The 17,564-nt window shown below is 48.3% G+C and overlaps 1 protein-coding gene across 1 annotated transcript in view; it reads left to right on the plus strand.

Moving 5' to 3' along the window:
* KLHDC2 (kelch domain containing 2) overlaps nucleotides 1-17,564 on the plus strand; it is a 29,340-nt gene that overhangs the window by 294 nt on the left and 11,482 nt on the right. The window contains 6 exon segments of the mRNA XM_015425613.1: nucleotides 6,749-6,842; nucleotides 6,844-6,910; nucleotides 9,364-9,443; nucleotides 11,332-11,449; nucleotides 13,943-14,058; nucleotides 15,521-15,602. Coding sequence (XP_015281099.1) covers nucleotides 6,769-6,842; nucleotides 6,844-6,910; nucleotides 9,364-9,443; nucleotides 11,332-11,449; nucleotides 13,943-14,058; nucleotides 15,521-15,602 — 537 coding nt within the window. The 5' untranslated portion in view covers nucleotides 6,749-6,768.

The raw sequence follows: 17,564 nt of genomic DNA on the forward strand, positions 1-17,564 counted from the left end.
TTCTGTTTGCAGGGAGGTGGCGCCCCCCCCCCCACAACACCCAGAAGGGAGCATTCTGTGGTTGCCAGTCTCCAGGTGAGGCCTGGAGATCTCCCAGAATTACAGCTGCTGTGCAGACAACAGAGATCAGTTTCCCTGGAGAAAATGGCTGCTTTGTCTGTGTGGGGGTGGGGTGGGGTGGGGGGGAGCGCATCCATACCGAGCCCCCTCCCTTCCCCCAAGCTCCACCCCAAACCCCCAGGAATTTTCCCGTCTGGAGTTGTCAACCCTAGTTAATATCCAAGCCATTTCAACCATCACCCAGGTTGCATCATAAAGAACTGTTGTTCTTTACTTGATAGGTTCCAGCGTTTTATATGTTTCAAATGATTGATCATTTGAAGTTATTTATACGTTCGCGGATGTTTTAACTGTATCTGTTTTTATTAATGTGGTAAGCTGCCCTGAGCCCACCTCGGCGGGGAGGGTGGGATAGAAATCAAATCATCATCATCATCATTATTATTATTATTCTACGGGGAGTGCGGGATAGAAATCAAATAATCATCGTCACCATTATATAATTATTTATTTATAATAATAAAATATGCTGCCGCTACTACTAATAAATAGATAATAAATAATAAAACGTGCTAATAATAAATATAAATATTAATAATAATAATAAAATATGCTTCCTTCTCTCCTACAGCCTGAGGCAGTGTAAAGTTTTTCCGCAGCCTCTTTCTGTAGCAAGGCTGAGTTCAGCTTTTGCTTAGAGGGAGGGGACCTGGGGGGGGGGTCTTGGCTTCCCCTGCTTCCGCTGGGCCTTTAAGTGCCGGCTAAGCCAGGCCTCTGCAACAGCTTTCCAAATGGGGCGGTGGGTTAAGGGAAGGGGGAAACCTTCCCAGTTGCTCCGGTTTCCAGAAGGATGTTTAGGTCGGAGTCCAGAAGCACTTGAGAGGCCTGCAAGAGTTTTGGGGGGAGGGGGTGAGCTTTCGAAAGTCGGAGCTCCCTTTGAGCATTCCCAGGGACGGAAAACACAAGCATGTTGATGTTCTCCCCGCAGCTTGATAGTAGGAAGCAGATGAGCAGGTTATTGTGTGCCTGTTGTTGGCAAACAGATGCCCAGAGCAATCAGAAAACAAAGGCCCCCCTCCCCCTTTTAAGTTAGGTTAGCTGTAAAGTTAGGTGGGGCTCCAGCGGTCCTCTGGATTGGAATAAATAGCCAAGAGGCAGCTCTTCTCTCCCTTCCGCCGTGCCCTCCTCCCTCTCCTCCCCCTTCCCTGTCGCAGGGCTGCAGGGTTGGCTTTTCTGGGACAGCAGTTAGGGTGTTAATGAGACATTGGACTTGGATGTGGGTGAGTCAGTCGGCTGTGGAAGGAATCTTGTCTTTCCTGCTCTGGCAGGTCGAGTTAGGAGCTTTAGTCACACTTTCCATTTAAAGGGGATGCACACCACGTGGCTTTCAGCCTTTTACAGTTACTAGAAGTGTGGCTGTGGATCCAGGCCTTCCCTTAAGCTTGGTTGTTCCCATGGTGAGAGCCAGTTTGGTGTCGGGGGTTAAGTGTGTGGACTCTAATCTGGGAGAACCGGATTTGATTCCCCCCTCCTCCACTTGCACCTGGCTGGATGACCTTGGGCAAGCCATAGTTCTCTCAGAGCTGTTCTTGAAAAAGAACCGTTTCTGTCAGAACTTCCTTCCTTCCTTCCTTCCTTCCTTCCTTCCTTCCTTCCTTCCTTCCTTCCTTCCTTCCTTCCTTCCTTCCTTCCTTCCTAGTTTGGTGTAGTGGTTAGGAGCACGGACTCTAATCTGGGAGAAGTGGGTTTGATTCCCCACTCCTCCACTTGCACCTGGCTGGATGACCTTGGACAAGCTATAGTTCTGATAAGAAGAAGAGAAGAGATTGGATTTATACCCCACCCTTCACTTGGAGTCTCAGAGCGGCTTACAAACTCCCTTCCCCTCCCCCTCCCCACAACAGACACCCTGTGAGGTGGGTGGGGCTGAGAGAACTCTGACAGAAACTGCTCTTTTTCAAGGACAGCTGTGCCAGAGCTTGTGACTGACCCAAGGTCATATCAGCAGGTGCAAGTGGAGGAGTGGGGAATCAAACCCGGTTCTCCCAGATTAGAGTCCGCACACTCAACCACTACACCAAACTGGTAAATGCTCTTTGAAATTGGGTTCCATTATTCAGCCGCTTATCCGGAAGAAGAGACATCTGAAATGTCCATATACCTGGGAAAGGCGTTTAGCTATAGGAGACTTTTCACTGGTCATCTTCTGCTTGATTTATGACTGCAGGAGGTCGTCGGACTCTTTTATTGCACTTAAGCAAGGAGAATCGACCAGTTGGATTTATGTGAATAACTTGTTATCAGCGCAGTTACTGTTATGTTTATCTGTATCTCAGTGATGAAGTATGACATGCCTTGAGCACATATGATTATATTTCTTAATATATATTTTATTGGGTTTTCTCATTATACATCTAAATTCTTTATACATACAAAGTAGGTAACAAGGATACAACAAAGATTGCTAAACATCACTTTCTTTCCCAAGAGCACAAAAAAACCCCTACCCTTCCAAGCATACCAGTGATGTGTAACAATATTCTAGCTTCTCAAGCCTTTACTACCTTTATTCAATTTCAAGTCCTCCCAGTTGCATCCTGTTGGTTCCCCCCCCCTTTTTTTTCTAGATATATGTATACATGAAAACACCACCGAAAGAGACACCATCTTTTTACATACTCTTTTCCTATTTTCCTATTTCCCATATAGTCTTTAAGTAAATATATTTACCATTTTCTTAGTATTTAATGCTATATTTTCCATTCAATTCTAGTCTTGCTTTACCAACATATACACTCCCCTCTTTGGCAATAAACATCTCCTTCCTACCCTAAGCACAGACCTTCTAACCTCTCTCTTCACAACCTTTCCTTTTACATCACCCTCCTTTATTTTTTAATTTTCTTTTAACATTTTCCTACAGAGGTTTACCAGTTTTTTAGTATGTGACTGTTAGTTCTTTGGACTGATAACTCTCTCTTTCCAAACTATACCAAGGCTTTCCATTCCTTTAACTCTCTTTAAATTAATTCAAAATTCATTGTCATGTAATCCCAAATCATATTAATACCCCAATTACTTAATTTTCCCTTTTCGACAACCAACTCATTCATACTACTTCCAAATTCCTTAACTAACACCTATCATTCGTATACTTTTATCTCCCCATTCGTAAGTTTATAATTTAATCATCACTCTCACTCTTCCAGTCATACATTATAAAATTAATCTTTTCCACCTTCCTTTCCCATCTCCTCCTAATTAGTTATCTATCACCTATCATTCAAAATACATTACTATTTACCCCCAGGTCTTATAAATAACCCCATTAATTAATTTCCCCCTATCAATCAACCTTTACATTCATACTCCTTCCCAGTGGTCATTTGGGGGGGGGGACGCGGGGGGACGCCATCCCCCCGGGTGAGGTGCGGGAGGGCGGGGCCTGGAGCTCCCTGCTGGTGCCCACTGGAGGTCGCCGCCGGCTGTGGGGAGGACACACTTCCGGTGATGTCAGGGGGTGTGGCATATGCTAATGAGTTATGCTAATGAGTCCCCCTAGCTCTTTTTCTACGAAATGACCCCTGCTCCTTCCCCATTCATTAATTATCACCAACCATTCCTATAAATTTAATCTTCCCCTTAATAAATTAATAATTTAATATTCACTCTCCTTTCAATCATATTACTGTATATAACTTTAACCAGCTAACATCATTACAAATGAAAATATAGATTTAAAATGATTTTTGGGGGCTTTTTTCAGGTACTCCTACATTTTTAGTCTTCACACTCATTCTTCCATTCAAACCTTAAAAAATTACTACCAATATATGCAATCAATACTAATAGGCTAATTTATCCAGCTAACCCATTGCCAATAAAAATACATTCTTTACATGATTTTTTTTTTTGGGGGGGGGTCTTTTTTCCACGTAATCCTATATCTAACAAACATCAAACTTCTATTTTTATACAGTTTGTTTTTCCCTTTCCGCCTCAGTCTTCTGTTCTTCTGTCTCAATCCTTCTACTTGTCTGCGATCTTTACACATCCTTTGAACTCCTAGTCTTTCTGTTTTATATCTCCCTCTTTCCTCTTTCCATGCTTTATGCCCTTCTTCCCTTTTTCTCTGCCACTTTCTGCGTCTTTCAATCCTTCCCTCTCTCTTACTTCCTATTTTTTGTCTCCGTCTCTTTCCTTTTAGCAGTCCTTTTAACAGTCTATTTGTACCTCTGACCACTTTGTCATTTAGTCTCTCTTTTTTTTCTTCAAAGACTACCCCGTCTATAATTTGTATTTTTTTCTGGTTGTTCTACTATAGCAATGTCCCCTTCCTCCTTTTGGTCTTTCTCGAGATTCTCTTTGGGCAGATTGTCCCTGGTTTTCTCTTTCTCCTTTTCCATTCTCCGTGCTTCGTAGCCTTTCTTTACGTGCCTCGTCACAGCCTCGCTGGACAGCCTCTTGGATCGATTCTTTTAGGGCTTTCAGAAAATCTTCCATCTTTATTTAACAGTCTATGCCCTTTTTTTTCCTTCCTCTACCGGTAATCCAGACCAACCCGATGCAATGTAGCTCCTCTTCCCCCCCCAATGTAATAAGGAAACTCACATTTTTGTCCGTATCTTTTCCCGGCCGCTCTTTCCTTCCACAGAGGACGTAAAAATTTTTTGGGGGGAGCATCTCTTTACTCTTTCCAGCTTCTTTTCTGTGCTCCTGTTAAATTGCCAAGTGTCACCATTTATAATCCTTTTGTTTGCTTAGATTAAAAAAAAACGGATGGTCGCGTTTAGTAGAGCATGGCGGCGGCTATGCTCCTCCTTCCAATCGCCTCGGACATTATATTTGGGGACATTGTATTTGTTTTAGGGTTGTGGACCACCAACCCATTATAGGCGTTTATTTGTAATTTAAACAGTTACTTAATATATCTTGTACTCAGATATTTCAAGTGTATTTACTCTTTAATGGCTCTTTCAAGAACTGCCCTTGAGAGAACAGCTCCGAGAGAACTTGTGACTGACCCAAGGCCACACCAGCAGCTGCAAGTGGAGGAGTGGGGAATCAAACCCGGTTCTCCCTTAACCACTACATCAGAATATGCATATCTAACTGCCTTTCCATTATGGCTGCTGGGGAACCCTACGTAGCTCAGATGTGTCACGTCCGTACAAAAATCAACCTAGAAGCTACATTACAGGACCACGTACAAGTATTCTCGAACGCAGGCCGTGACTGATCTTCTGAAGGACTGTGATTTTGCAGAGCATGAGAAGTTGATTTAAAAAATGGGTCTCTGCCAAGTCTCAGCATTTAGAGGGTGTTTCCTGAAACCAGGGAACAGGTTGCCTCAGGCTGCATTCATGCATTCTGCCTTGGGTGCCATAACATCCAGATCGCAAGGTGTCAGAGTCGCGCTATACACCGCATAGGTCAGGCTGCACCTGGAGTTCTGTGTGCCGTTCTGGAGCTCTGCATGTTGGCAGCAAAGGACAGAACTTGCAACAATGGGCTTAAATTACCGGCGGAAAGATACTGGCGTGATATAAGAATTTTTTTTACAGTCAGAGTAGTTCAGCAGTGGAATTGGTTGCCTGGAGAGGTAGTGAGCTCCCCCTTACTGGCTGTCTTCAAGCAGCGGCTGGATGAAGACTTGTCAGGGATGCTTTAGGACAGGGGTGACAAACATGCAGCCCAGGGGCCGGATCAGGCCCCCGGAGGGCTTTCATCAGGCCTGCAGTGGAGCTGGCCATCTCCTGCTTCCAGTTCTGCTGCTGCTGCTGCTGCATCATAGCTTGCTTCGCCAGACTCTCTCAATCGCTCAGCCGTTTCAAGTTTTAACCTGGGTCCTAGACTCAGAACTCTGAGCATGAGATTTCTGTGGTGAATGTCAATCAAGCAAAAGTAGGTTTGCAGCTTAGCTCATGTTTTAAGCATGTTTTTATTTTAAGTTTAAAAAAATCTTTGTGTTTGTGTCCTTTATAAATTTTATATCTCCGCTACCTGGCATTACATGTTATGACACACATGGCCCGGCCCAACAAGGTCTCGTTTATGTCAGATCCAATGCTCCCTCTAAGCTGTGGAGTCCTGTGAGCAAATATTCTGTTTTATGAGCTCCTGGCATTAAAGTTGTGAGCGAGCGATTCGGCTACTGCATAAATTAGTTTGCTCTGGAGCCATCCTTCCTGAGCTAAGACAAAAAATGTGTGAGACAGAGGCTAAACAACTGTGAGCTACCTCACACTAGCTCAGCTTAGAGGGAACGCTGGTCAGATCTGGCCCTCGTAACAAATGAGTTCGACACCCCTGCTCTAGGCTGGTCCTGCATTGAGCAAGGGGGGGTTGGACTAGATGGCCTACAGGACCCCCTTCCAGCTCTATGATTCTAAGAAGGGGACTCTCCACACCAGTATTCTCCCTAAGCTGAGTTAGTGTGAGCCAGCTCACCGTTCTTTAGCCTCCAGCTCACACATTTTTGTCTTGGCTCAGGAAGGGATGGCTCCAGAGCAAACTAGTTGATGCAGCAGCCCAATCGCTCGCTCACCACTTTAATGCCAGTCGCTCACAGGGGAGAATTTTTGCTCACAGGACCCCACAGCTTAGAGGGAGCATTGCTCCCCACTAGCTGGCTCGGCTCGAATGGACTGCATCATCGCCATCATCTTCTCCTTCTTTATCTCCAAAGTTCAAGACTGCAGCCTCGGGATGGCAGATGACAATGAAGACTTGCAAGCGGACGAGGACCTCCCAGAGGGGGAGACGTTTGACCAGCTGGAGAACAACTGAACGGAGCGGTCACGTGGCGGTCACCGACGGCCAGTGCATGTTCGTGTGGGGTGGCTATAAGGTGAGGGGCCTGTCCCAACCTCCTTTCCAGTCGGAACGCAGGCAGAGGGAGTTCATTCCCTGGGCCCACAGAACCGAGGCCTGGAAAAGATGCAGAAGGGTTCACCAGTGGGGGATGGAGGAGGAGGGGAGGCCGGCCGGCTAGCAATTCTGTAGCTGGCAGGATGCCCTTTCTTGGGACAGCCAGATGCTCACTCTTGGGGAAGGGCCATAGCTCAGTGGCAGAGCCTCTGCTTGGCACACAGAAGGTCCCAGGTTCGATCCCCGGCATCTCCAGGTTTAAAGGATCTGGTACAGTGTTCCCTCTAAGCCAAGTTAGCTCACAGTTCCCTCTAAGCCAAGCTAGCTCACAGTTCTTTAGACATTTTTGCCTTAGCTCGGGAAGGCTGGCTGCAGAGCAAACTGATTTATGTAGCAGCCAAATCACTCGCTCCCAACTTTAACGCCAGTCGCTCACAAGATAGAATTTTTGCTCGCAAGACTCCACAGCTTAGAGGGAGCATTGGTTCCGGTAGGAGGTGGTGGGAAAGACCTCAGCCGGAGACCCTGGAGAGCAGCTGCCAGTCTGAGTCTAGGCAGTATTGGCCTGGATGGACTAAAGGCCTGATTCTGTATAAGGCAGCTTCATGTGTGTTCAGCTTGGCAAACCAGAAAAATGTGGAAGTGGGTGTTCGCAATGGGAATGGTTAGCTCACTGGAGAAAGCCGGGGATTGAACCTGGGACCTTCTGCACGCCAAGCAGAGGCTCTGCCACTGAGCCACAGTCCCTCTTCACAGCTCTCCAGGGTCTCAGGCAGAGGTCTTTTCCATCTCCTCCTGCCTGGTCCTTTTAACTGGAGATGCCGTGGATTGAACCTGGGACCTTCTGCACGCCAAGCAGAGGCTCTGCCACTGAGCCACAGTCCCTCTTCACAGCTCTCCAGGGTCTCAGGCAGAGGTCTTTTCCATCTCCTCCTGCCTGGTCCTTTTAACTGGAGATGCCGTGGATTGAACCTGGGACCTTCTTCATGCCAAGCAGATCCTCTGCCACTGAGCCACAGCCCCTCTTTACAGCTCTCCAGGATCTCAGGCTGAGGTCTTTCCCATCACCTCCTGCCTGGTCCTTTTTATCTGGAGATGCTGCCGGGGATTGAACCTGGGACCTTCTTCATGCCAAGCAGGTCCTCTGCCACTGAGCCACAGCCCCTCTTTACAGCTCTCCAGGGACTCAGGCAGAGGTCTTTCTCATCACCTCCTGCCTGGTCCTTTTTAACTGGAGATGCTGCCGGGGATTGAACCTGGGACCTTCTTCATGCCAAGCAGGTCCTCTGCCACTGAGCCACAGCCCCTCTTTACAGCTCTCCAGGGACTCAGGCAGAGGTCTTTCTCATCACCTCCTGCCTGGTCCTTTTTAACTGGAGATGCTGCCGGGGATTGAACCTGGGACCTTCTGCATGCAAAGCAGAGGCTCTAACGTTGAGCCACGGCCCCTCTTTACAGTTCTCCAGGGTCTCAGGCAGAGGTCTTTCCTATCACCTCCTGCCTGTTCCTTTTTAATTGGAGATGCTGGGGATTGAACCTGGGACCTTCTGCATGCCAAGCAGAGGCTCTGCCCCTGAGCCACAGCCCCTATTTACAGCCCTCCAGGGTCTCAGGCAGAGGTCTTTCCCATCTCCTCCTGCCTGGTCCTTTTAACTGGAGATGCCGGGGATTGAACCTGGCACCTTCTGCATGCCAAGCAGAGGCTCTGCCACTGAGCCACAGCCCCTATTTACAGCCCTCCAGGGTCTCAGGCAGAGGTCTTTCCCATCTCCTCCTGCCTGGTCCTTTTAACTGGAGATGCCGGGGATTGAACCTGGCACCTTCTGCATGCCACGCAGAGGCTCTGCCACTGAGCCACAGCCCCTTCCCTGAGCATCTTCAACACACGGAGCTGCCTTCTCCTGAATCAGACCCTTGGTCCATCAGAGCCAGTCTTGTCTACTCAGATGGCCAGCATCTCTCCTGGGTCTCCAGCAGGGATCTTTCATATTCACCTGCTACCTGGTCTTTTTCAATCGCAGATGCCAGAGACTGGGCCTGGGACTTTCTGCTTCCTATGCCAGTGAGCTGCAGTCTTTCACCTCGTATTGATTAATTGCTTTATCCTAAGCATAGTTGACTTCATAGTTGCACTAGAAGAATGCAACTGGTAACATTTATCTGCTTTCTGGGTGGTAGACGAGAAAGTGAGACCACTGGTTTTTAAAAATAATAATTGGGTGGAAAAGTGGGGGGTCTGGGTGAAACAAACAGAAGTGGAACACTTCACTGAAGTATTCCAGGCTCTTCAGTCAGAGTTGTCGTGAATATATATGTGTATCACTTGAGATTCTTTGAGCTTTGAGCTGCTGGCCTAAGGTGAAAACCTAGGATATTTTTAAAGCAATTACCTCTGAGCTGATGTGACATTTCCCCCTTCTCTCCCTGCTGCAGAATGCCCAGGTGAGGGGCTTTTATGACTTCTACCTGCCCAGAGATGAGATCTGGATCTACAACATGGAAACCGGAAGATGGTAGGATACTTGAGAGGACTTCCAGAAACCCAGATGCACCAAAATGCATGCCGCTAGTGGCTACCCACGTGGCTTTTAAAGTCCGCTTCCTCTGTATCCAAAGAGTAGTGCCTTAAATTCTGAATTTTCGGGAGTCTCCATAATACCAACAGAGGTCATTGTATATAGGCACTGCCCAGATAAGGGGTTAGCCACCTTGAACTAAGAGGAAAGGCGGGGTATACATAATTTTATGAATATTATGAATTATTGTGTGTGTGTGTTCAGTGTGTCAGGCCGCTTTCTGTGTCTTCTTTGATGGAGTCCACCCATCTCCCACTGGGTCTTCCTCTTTCCCTGCTGCCTTCCACTTTTCCTAGCATGGTTGTCGTTTCCTACGTCTTCTCCTAATGTGACCGAAGTACAATAGGCGCAGTGTAGCCATTTAGCTCCTAGGGAGGGTTCGGGCTTGAGGGATGATTAGTAAATAGTAGGGATATATAGATTAGATACCTATTGATTTGTTTTTATGTCATTCTAATGTTGGTTTTAATTTAAATGGTTATTGTATACTATTTTGTTGTAAGCTGCCCAGAGCCCTACTTAAAATCACAGAATCATAGAACGTTAGAGTTGGAAGGGACCTTGCAGGTCATCTAGTCCAACCCCCTGCACTCTGGAGGAGCATAGCCAAAAGACAGCCCTATATACCTACAACCAATGTTCCCTCTAAGCTGTGGAGTCTTGTGAGCAAAAAATCTACTTTGTGAGCTGCTGGCATTAAAACTGTGAGCAAGTGATTTGGCAGCCGTGTAAATTAGTTTGCTCTGGAGCTGTTCTTCCTGAGCTAAGACAAAAATCTGTGAGCTGGAGGCTATAAAACTGTGAGCTAGCTCACACATACTCAGCTTAGAGGGAACACTGCCTACAACATACCTGAAAGACGGTCGTCCAGCCTCCACTTGAAAACACCCAGCGAAGGAGCATCCACCACCTCCCGAGGCAGACTGTTCCACTGCTCAACCACTCTTACAGTGAGGAAGTTTCTCCTGATATTTAGCCGGTAACGACTCCCTTGCAGGGAAGGGGCGGCCTAGCAAATCTAAATAAATAAACAATAACATAGATAGGCAGATGGATAGATAGATGGGTAGCTGAAGAAATGAGCAGTGACGCATGAAAGCTCGTACCCTGCCACAAATTTTGCTAGTCTTTAAAGTGCGACTGGACTCCTGATCTTTTCCAGTGCTGTGGATAGCTGGATAGATAATTATTTCCAGACCAAGGGAAAGCATTTGGAGAGGGGGCTGGCGTAACCACAAGCAAATCCCAGAAAAAGGCAGAATATATATATATATATAATAATGAGGCTCCATTTTAAAACAAATTTGGAAATTGCTGTCCTTTCTATATCCTCTGTCGTTTATAGCAATTTTAGTTTGCAGGCTGCATTCTCCAGCCGGTTCAAGGCAGGTAATATAAAATGGATCCGTTTCGGACGGATCCATTTTGTTGATGTGAGGCTTGATTTAGACACGATGCCGGTGAAGCAGATGTGCTTAGTTGTAGGGTCTTTGAAGTGTGTCCCCATCTGGAGCAAGCACCTTGGGGCATCTCACGTGTGCTGCTTTGCGCGGAGCACAGACCACTTTAAATAAGAAGCTGTGTGGGTGTGGAGTCTCCCAGGCGGAGTGGTTTTGCCTTGCCGTCATCACACTGAAACTGGGCCGGAACGTTCTGGTTGTCAGGAAAAGCCTCAGACACACTTTGGGGGACTGTGACCTGATTATGGGGCAGCAGTCATACTGCAAGGTCTCTGGGCTCCACTGCTTATCGGACACAGTGGGGAAGCACTCAAAAAGACGGGCCTGTTGTCTAACCGAAAGCCTTTCTGACACCGTCTCACCAGGGCAAAGCACAGGACAGTGGGAGACGTGCCCCCTTCCATGTCGGGCAGCTGCGCCGTCTGCGTGGACAGGGTCTTGTACCTGTTTGGAGGACATCATGCACGCGGCAACACAAATAAGGTCAGTCGCTTCGCGAGGGGACATGATACGCAGCATGAACAGTCCTCTAAAGAACACCAGAAGAGCCCTGCTGGGTCAGACCAGTGAGGGTCCACCTAGTCCAGCATCCTGTCTCACACACTGGCCAGCCAGTTCCTCTGGAGGGCCAACAACAGGGCAGAGAGGCCGAGGCGTTCCCCTGATAAGAACATCAGAAGAGCCCTGCTGGATCAGACCAGTGAGGGTCCATCTAGTCCAGCATCTTGTGTCCCACAGTGGCCAGCCAGTTCCTCTGGAGGGCCAACAACAGGACACAGAGGCTGAGGCCTTCATAAGAACATCAGAAGAGCCCTGCTGGATCAGACCAGTGAGGGTCCATGTAGTCCAGCCTCCTGTCTCACACAGGGGCCAACCAGTTCTTCTAGAGGGCCAACAACAGGGCAGGGAGGCCGAGGCCTTCATTAGAACATCAGAAGAGCCCTGCTGGATCAGACCAGTGAGGGTCCATCCAGTCCAGCCTCCCGTCTCCCACAGGGGCCAGCCAGTTCCTCTGGAGGGCCAACAACAGGACACAGAGGCCGAGGCTTTCCCCTGATAAGGACATCAGAAGAGCCCTGCTGGGTCAGACCAGTGAGGGTCCATCCAGTCCAGCCTCCTGTCTCACACAGGGGCCAACCAGTTCTTCTAGAGGGCCAACAACAGGGCAGAGAGGCAGAGGCCTTCATAAGAACATCAGAAGAGCCCTGCTGGGTCAGACCAGTGAGCGTCCATCCAGTCCAGCCTCCTGTCTCCCACAGGGGCCAGCCAGTTCCTCTGGAGGGCCAACAACAGGGCAGGGAGGCCGAGGCTTTCCCCTGATGCTGCCTCTTGAATCTGGGATTCCGAGTTGCTTGTCTCTGACCATGGAAGTCCCCTTTAGTCAACTAGCTGCAGCTAGTGCAGAATGCTGTGGCCAGGCTGTTGATGGGTCTCCCTAGAGGGGAGCACATCCAGCCTGTGCTGAAAGCGCTGCACTGGCTGCCGATAGCTTTTCGAGCCTGCTTCAAGGTGCTGGTACTTACCTTTAAAGCCCTATATGGCCAGGATCCAACGTACCTGCGGGACCGCCTTTCCCCATACATACCACAGAGAGCTCTACGGTCCGGGGCCCAACATCGATTAGTGATTCCAGGCCCCAGGGAGGCCAGGCTTGTGGCAACCAGGGCTAAGGCCTTTTCAGTGGCGGCTCCTACCTGGTGGAACGAGCTCCCAGAGGAGATCAGGGCCCTGCGGGACCTCTCACAGTTCCGCAGGGCCTGCAAGACAGAGCTCTTCCGCCAGGCGTTCACTTAGGAGCCGCCACCACCACCACCACCAATTGTCCTGTGGTAACAATGGGACAACTGGGATGGCCTAAAGATCTCGCCGCAATACTGCGACGGATCGGTACCGCTGAAGCATTACATCTATAGGGCAATATCTGTAGGTCACCATCTTGATACGACTAACTGGGTCACATCACTGAGCACTTTATTACTGTTAAGAATGTTGTTTTATTCTGTTTTTAATGTTTTATATTGGCAAAAGTTGCCCTGTGTGTGAGCCGCTTTGAGCCCGTTTGCGGGGAGGGTGGGATAGAAATATAATAATAATAAATAAATAAATAAACATGGCTAGTAGACGTGAATAAACTTCTCCTCCATGAATCTGTCTGATCCCCTTTTAAAAGTTTCTATTCCTGTGGCCGCGATGACATTTTCTGGCAGCGGATTCTGCGTTTTAATCACTCTCTGTGTCAAGTAGTATTTCCTTTTGTCTGTCCTGAACCTGATGCCCATCAGCTTCATCGGATGCCCTCGAGTTCGAGTATTTTGGGAGAGGGGGAATAAATTATTATTTCATTATTTATTCACTTCATTTATGTCCCCCCTTTCTTCGCAAGGTGGTTTGCATCACTCTCCTCTCCTCTGTTTTATACTCACAACCACCCTGTGAGGTAGGCCAGGCAAAGAGTGTCTGACTGGCCCAAGGTTACCTGGGCAGTGGCTCAAAGGTTAAGACGCTGAGCTGCAGACTGGAAGGTCTGTAGTGTGGCAATTCGAGACCCTGGTGCCACGTGTCGGAGTGAGCTCCCATCTCTGGCCCCAGCTCCTGCCAACCTAGCAGTTCAAAAGCAAGAAACTGCAAGTAGATAAATAGGTACCGCTTCGGTGGGAAGGGAACAGCGTTCCGTGTGCCTCGGCGTCTAGTCATACCGGCCACATGACCACAGAAATGTCTTCGGACAGCGATGGCTCTTCGGCTTGGAAACGGAGATTAGTACCGCCCCCTAGAGTTGGATTCGACTAGCTTTCGAGCAAGGGAAACCTTTACCTCTTAGATCGCAGTCCAGCTCTCTAACCACTACACCACACCGGCTCTCACACCACGCTGTAAATAAGTAATTTCCCAGCTCTTCAATGTTTGGTTCGAGATGCGTTTCTGCAGACGAGTTTGTGTGTTCCGACGCTGCCTTTCCGCTTCCCTCCCTCGCAGTTCTATATGCTGAATTCCCAGGCGAACGCCCAAGTCCTGCAGTGGGTCCGGGTGGACTGCCAGGGAGTTCCTCCGTCCTCCAAGGACAAGCTTGGCGTCTGGGTGTACAAAAACAAGTAAGTCGGCGAGAACAAAAGTCGGACTGTTCCAGGCGGGGCTTTTGCTTTTCCTAGAATTGGTAGCAGGATCGGCCGCCTCAGTTCAATAAATCGCAGTCAGGCAGAATTGGCCTGGCACTAGAGCTCATTCACTGCACCTTCTTCATCTCTTCTCCAGTTGGGTGTCGTGGTTAAGTGCGCGGACTCTAATCTGGGAGAACCGGGTTTGATTCCCCACTCCTCCTCCACATGCAGCTGCTGGAGTGACCTTGGGTCAGTCACAAGTTCTGTCAGAGCTGTCCTTGAAAAAGATCAGTCTCTTGTCAGAGCTCTCTTAGCCCCACCCACCTCACAGGGTGTCTGTTGTGGGGAGGGGAAGGGAAAGGAGTTTGTAAGCCACTCTGAGACACCTTTGGGTAGTGAAGGGCGGGGTAGAAATCCAATCTCTTCTTCGTTCTTCCTACACTGGGGCCATTGGAGGCAGTTTCCAGCCAAATAAAAAAATATGAGGTGCTTGGTACCCCTCACTTTTGATCTTTAGGAGGCGGCTGAAGATGGTTTTATTCAGGACAGCATTTGATTAAGTTTGCACACACACACCCCTTATTGTAAGTTGTAAATTGTGGTTCCAAGTTATGTTTTTTAAAAATGTATTTTTATGGGTTTTGTTCCGTTTATATTATAAGCCGCCTTGAGTTCTGCCGCAATAGAAAAGTGGCCAATATGTGTTTTAAATAAATTAATAAAGCAATATAGTCATAGTCACTTAGCATCCATAAAAGTAACAATTTTAAAAAAGAAAGCCGAGAAATGATAAAATATTAGGGCACCTGGAACACCCCCTGTTGAGAAAGAAAGGCTTTACATTTCCTTTGACATACTAGTAGCTATATGTGTTTCCAAACCTGGATGAGAAGCATGTTCCATGGCTTTGGCGCTACCACTGCAAAGGCCCTGCTGAAGTCCTGTGGCACGTCTTGGGTTTTAAATTACGGGTGGAAAGGTACCAGCTGCTGGATATTAATACTTTTTTTTTTTTTTTTTTAAACAGTCAGAGTAGTTCAGCAGTGGAACGGGCTGACTTGGGAGGTGTTGAACACAGCCTCACTGGCAGTCTTCAGGCAGCGGATGAACAAACACTTGTCCAAGATGCTTTAGGGTTGATCCTGCATTGAGCAGGGCCGTTAGACTCAATGACCTCTGTCGCCCCTTTCAGCTTTCCGATTTTGTGGCGCTTTCAGCAAGGCTGCCCCCACCCAAGATCATAGTGGATGAATCTGTGTTCCTTTCATTTAAGTAATTAGTCAGTGGAGGTACTTCCCACCCACCCCCGCCCAAATTCGAGGTGGTGTTTTTAAAGAGATGGACAAGAACATCACTTAAGCCCCTCCCCTTCTGCAGAGCAAGCCCTTGCTTGGTGCAGGTTTTTCATTAGGATCATGACTTTCTTTGCTAACCTCCTACCCCTTCCCTTGACCAGGCTGATATTCTTTGGCGGCTATGGGTACTACCCCGAAGGGGAGCAAATCGGAACGTTCGAGTTTGATGAAACCTCTTATTGGGTAAGTCACGCTTCTTTTGCTCCAGGGTCTTCTCAGTCCGGGTCTGCTCAGTTGCCAAAGGCAACAATCCTGCTGAGAATGTCCATGCCTTTATTTATAACCCGCAACAGTTGTTCTGCAAAAGATAAAAATGTCGGCTTCCATCTTGCAGGATAAGGTTATGAAAGGACTTCTCAGAGCAGCTCTTAAGACCATAAGAGAAGCTGTGCTGGATCAGGCCAGTGGCCGCTCCAGTCCAGCACTCTTTGTCACACAGTGGCCAAAACCCAGGAGCCATCAGGAGGTCCACCAGTGGGGCCAGGACTCCAGAAGCCCTCTCCCACTGTTGCCTCCTCCAAGCACCAAGAAGACAGAGCATCACTTGCCCCAGACAGAGTGTTCCATCTATACCTTGTGGCTAATACCTACTGATGGACCTCTGCTCCATATGTTTATCCAGTCCCCTCATAAGAATGTAAGAGAAGCCATGTTGGATCAGGCCGATGGCCCATCCAGTCCAACACACTGTGTCACCCAGTGGCCAAAACCCAGGTGCCATCAGGAGGTCCACCAGCAGGGCCAGAACTCCAGAAGGCCTCCCACTGTTGCCCCCTCCAAGCACCAAGAATACAGAGCATCACTACCCCAGACAGAGTGTTCCATCTATTCCTGCTAGCTAATAGCCACTCAGGGGTCTCTGCTCCACCTAAGAACATAAGAGAAGCCAATGTTTGATTAGGCCAGTGGCCCATCCAGTCCAACACGCTGTGTCACACAGTGGCCAAAAATACCAGGTGCCATCAGGAGGTCCACCAGTGGGGCCAGAACTCCAGAAGCCCTCCCGCCGTTGCCCCCCAAGCACCAGGAAGACAGAGCATCACTGCCCCAAACAGAGTGTTCCACCTATACCTTGTTGCTAGTAGCCACTGGTGGACCTTTGCTCTATATGTTTATCCTTTCCACTGGTATCCTTTGTCTTCTGCCAATGCTGGAACAAGCTGACGAATAAGAAGGTGATTTTGAGGAAGTCAGGAAGGCTCCCACTCCTTCGTTTCTGCAAGCTTTGCAGAACTGAATTATCCAGGCGGGCTTTTCTACACAGACACTGTACTACACTGTACTAAATGATTCACAAAGTTACTTGGATAGATTGTTAGAGGCTGTGGCCTAGGCTACTTGTATAGCTTGCTGCAAGTTGGAGCCCCCTGTGTAATTTTTGCATAATTTACAGTGCAATCCTATGCAGAGTAAATCCAGTCTAAACTCATGGAGCCAGTTTGGTGCAGTGGTTAGGAGCGCGGACTCTAATCTGGGAGAACCGGGTTTGATTCCCCACGCCTCCACATGCAGCCGGCTGGGTGATCTTGGGCCAGTCACATGTTCTCTCTGAGCTGTTCTCTCAAGGGCCGTCCTCGAAAGAGCTCTCCCAGCCCCACCTACCTCAAGCAGGGTGTCTGTTGTGGGGAGGGGAAGGGAAAGGAGATTGTAAACTGCTCTGAGATTCCTTCAGGTAGTGAAGGGCAGGGTATAAATCCAATCTCCTCTTCTTCTTAATAAATCCTGAAAGAACACGGTCAAATGTAGCATGTGACTGGGCAAAGAGACAAATTTATTTATTTATATTAGAGAAGAAGAGGAAGAAGAGATTGGATTTATACCCCGCCCTTCACTTGGAGTCTCAGAGCGGCTTACAAACTCTTTTCCCTTCCCCTCCCCACCATAGAAACCCCGTGAGGTGGGTGGGGCTGAGAGAGCTCTGACACAAACTGCTCTTTTTCAAGGACAGCTGTGCCAGAGCTTGTGACTGACCCAAGGTCACATCAGCAGGTGCAAGTGGAGGAGTGGGGAATCAAACCCGGTTTCCCCAGATTAGAGTCCATTCACTTAACCACTACACCAAACTGAATGGTCCGCCTTTCTCACTTGCACGCAAGGCAGAGTACACAGAATGAGTCCATCCAATCGACAGGATGGGACATTCGG

The sequence above is a fragment of the Gekko japonicus genome, unplaced genomic scaffold, assembly GCF_001447785.1.
Source record: "Gekko japonicus isolate JY-2015 unplaced genomic scaffold, Gekko_japonicus_V1.1 scaffold961, whole genome shotgun sequence".
Classification (NCBI taxonomy): Eukaryota; Metazoa; Chordata; class Lepidosauria; order Squamata; family Gekkonidae; genus Gekko; species Gekko japonicus.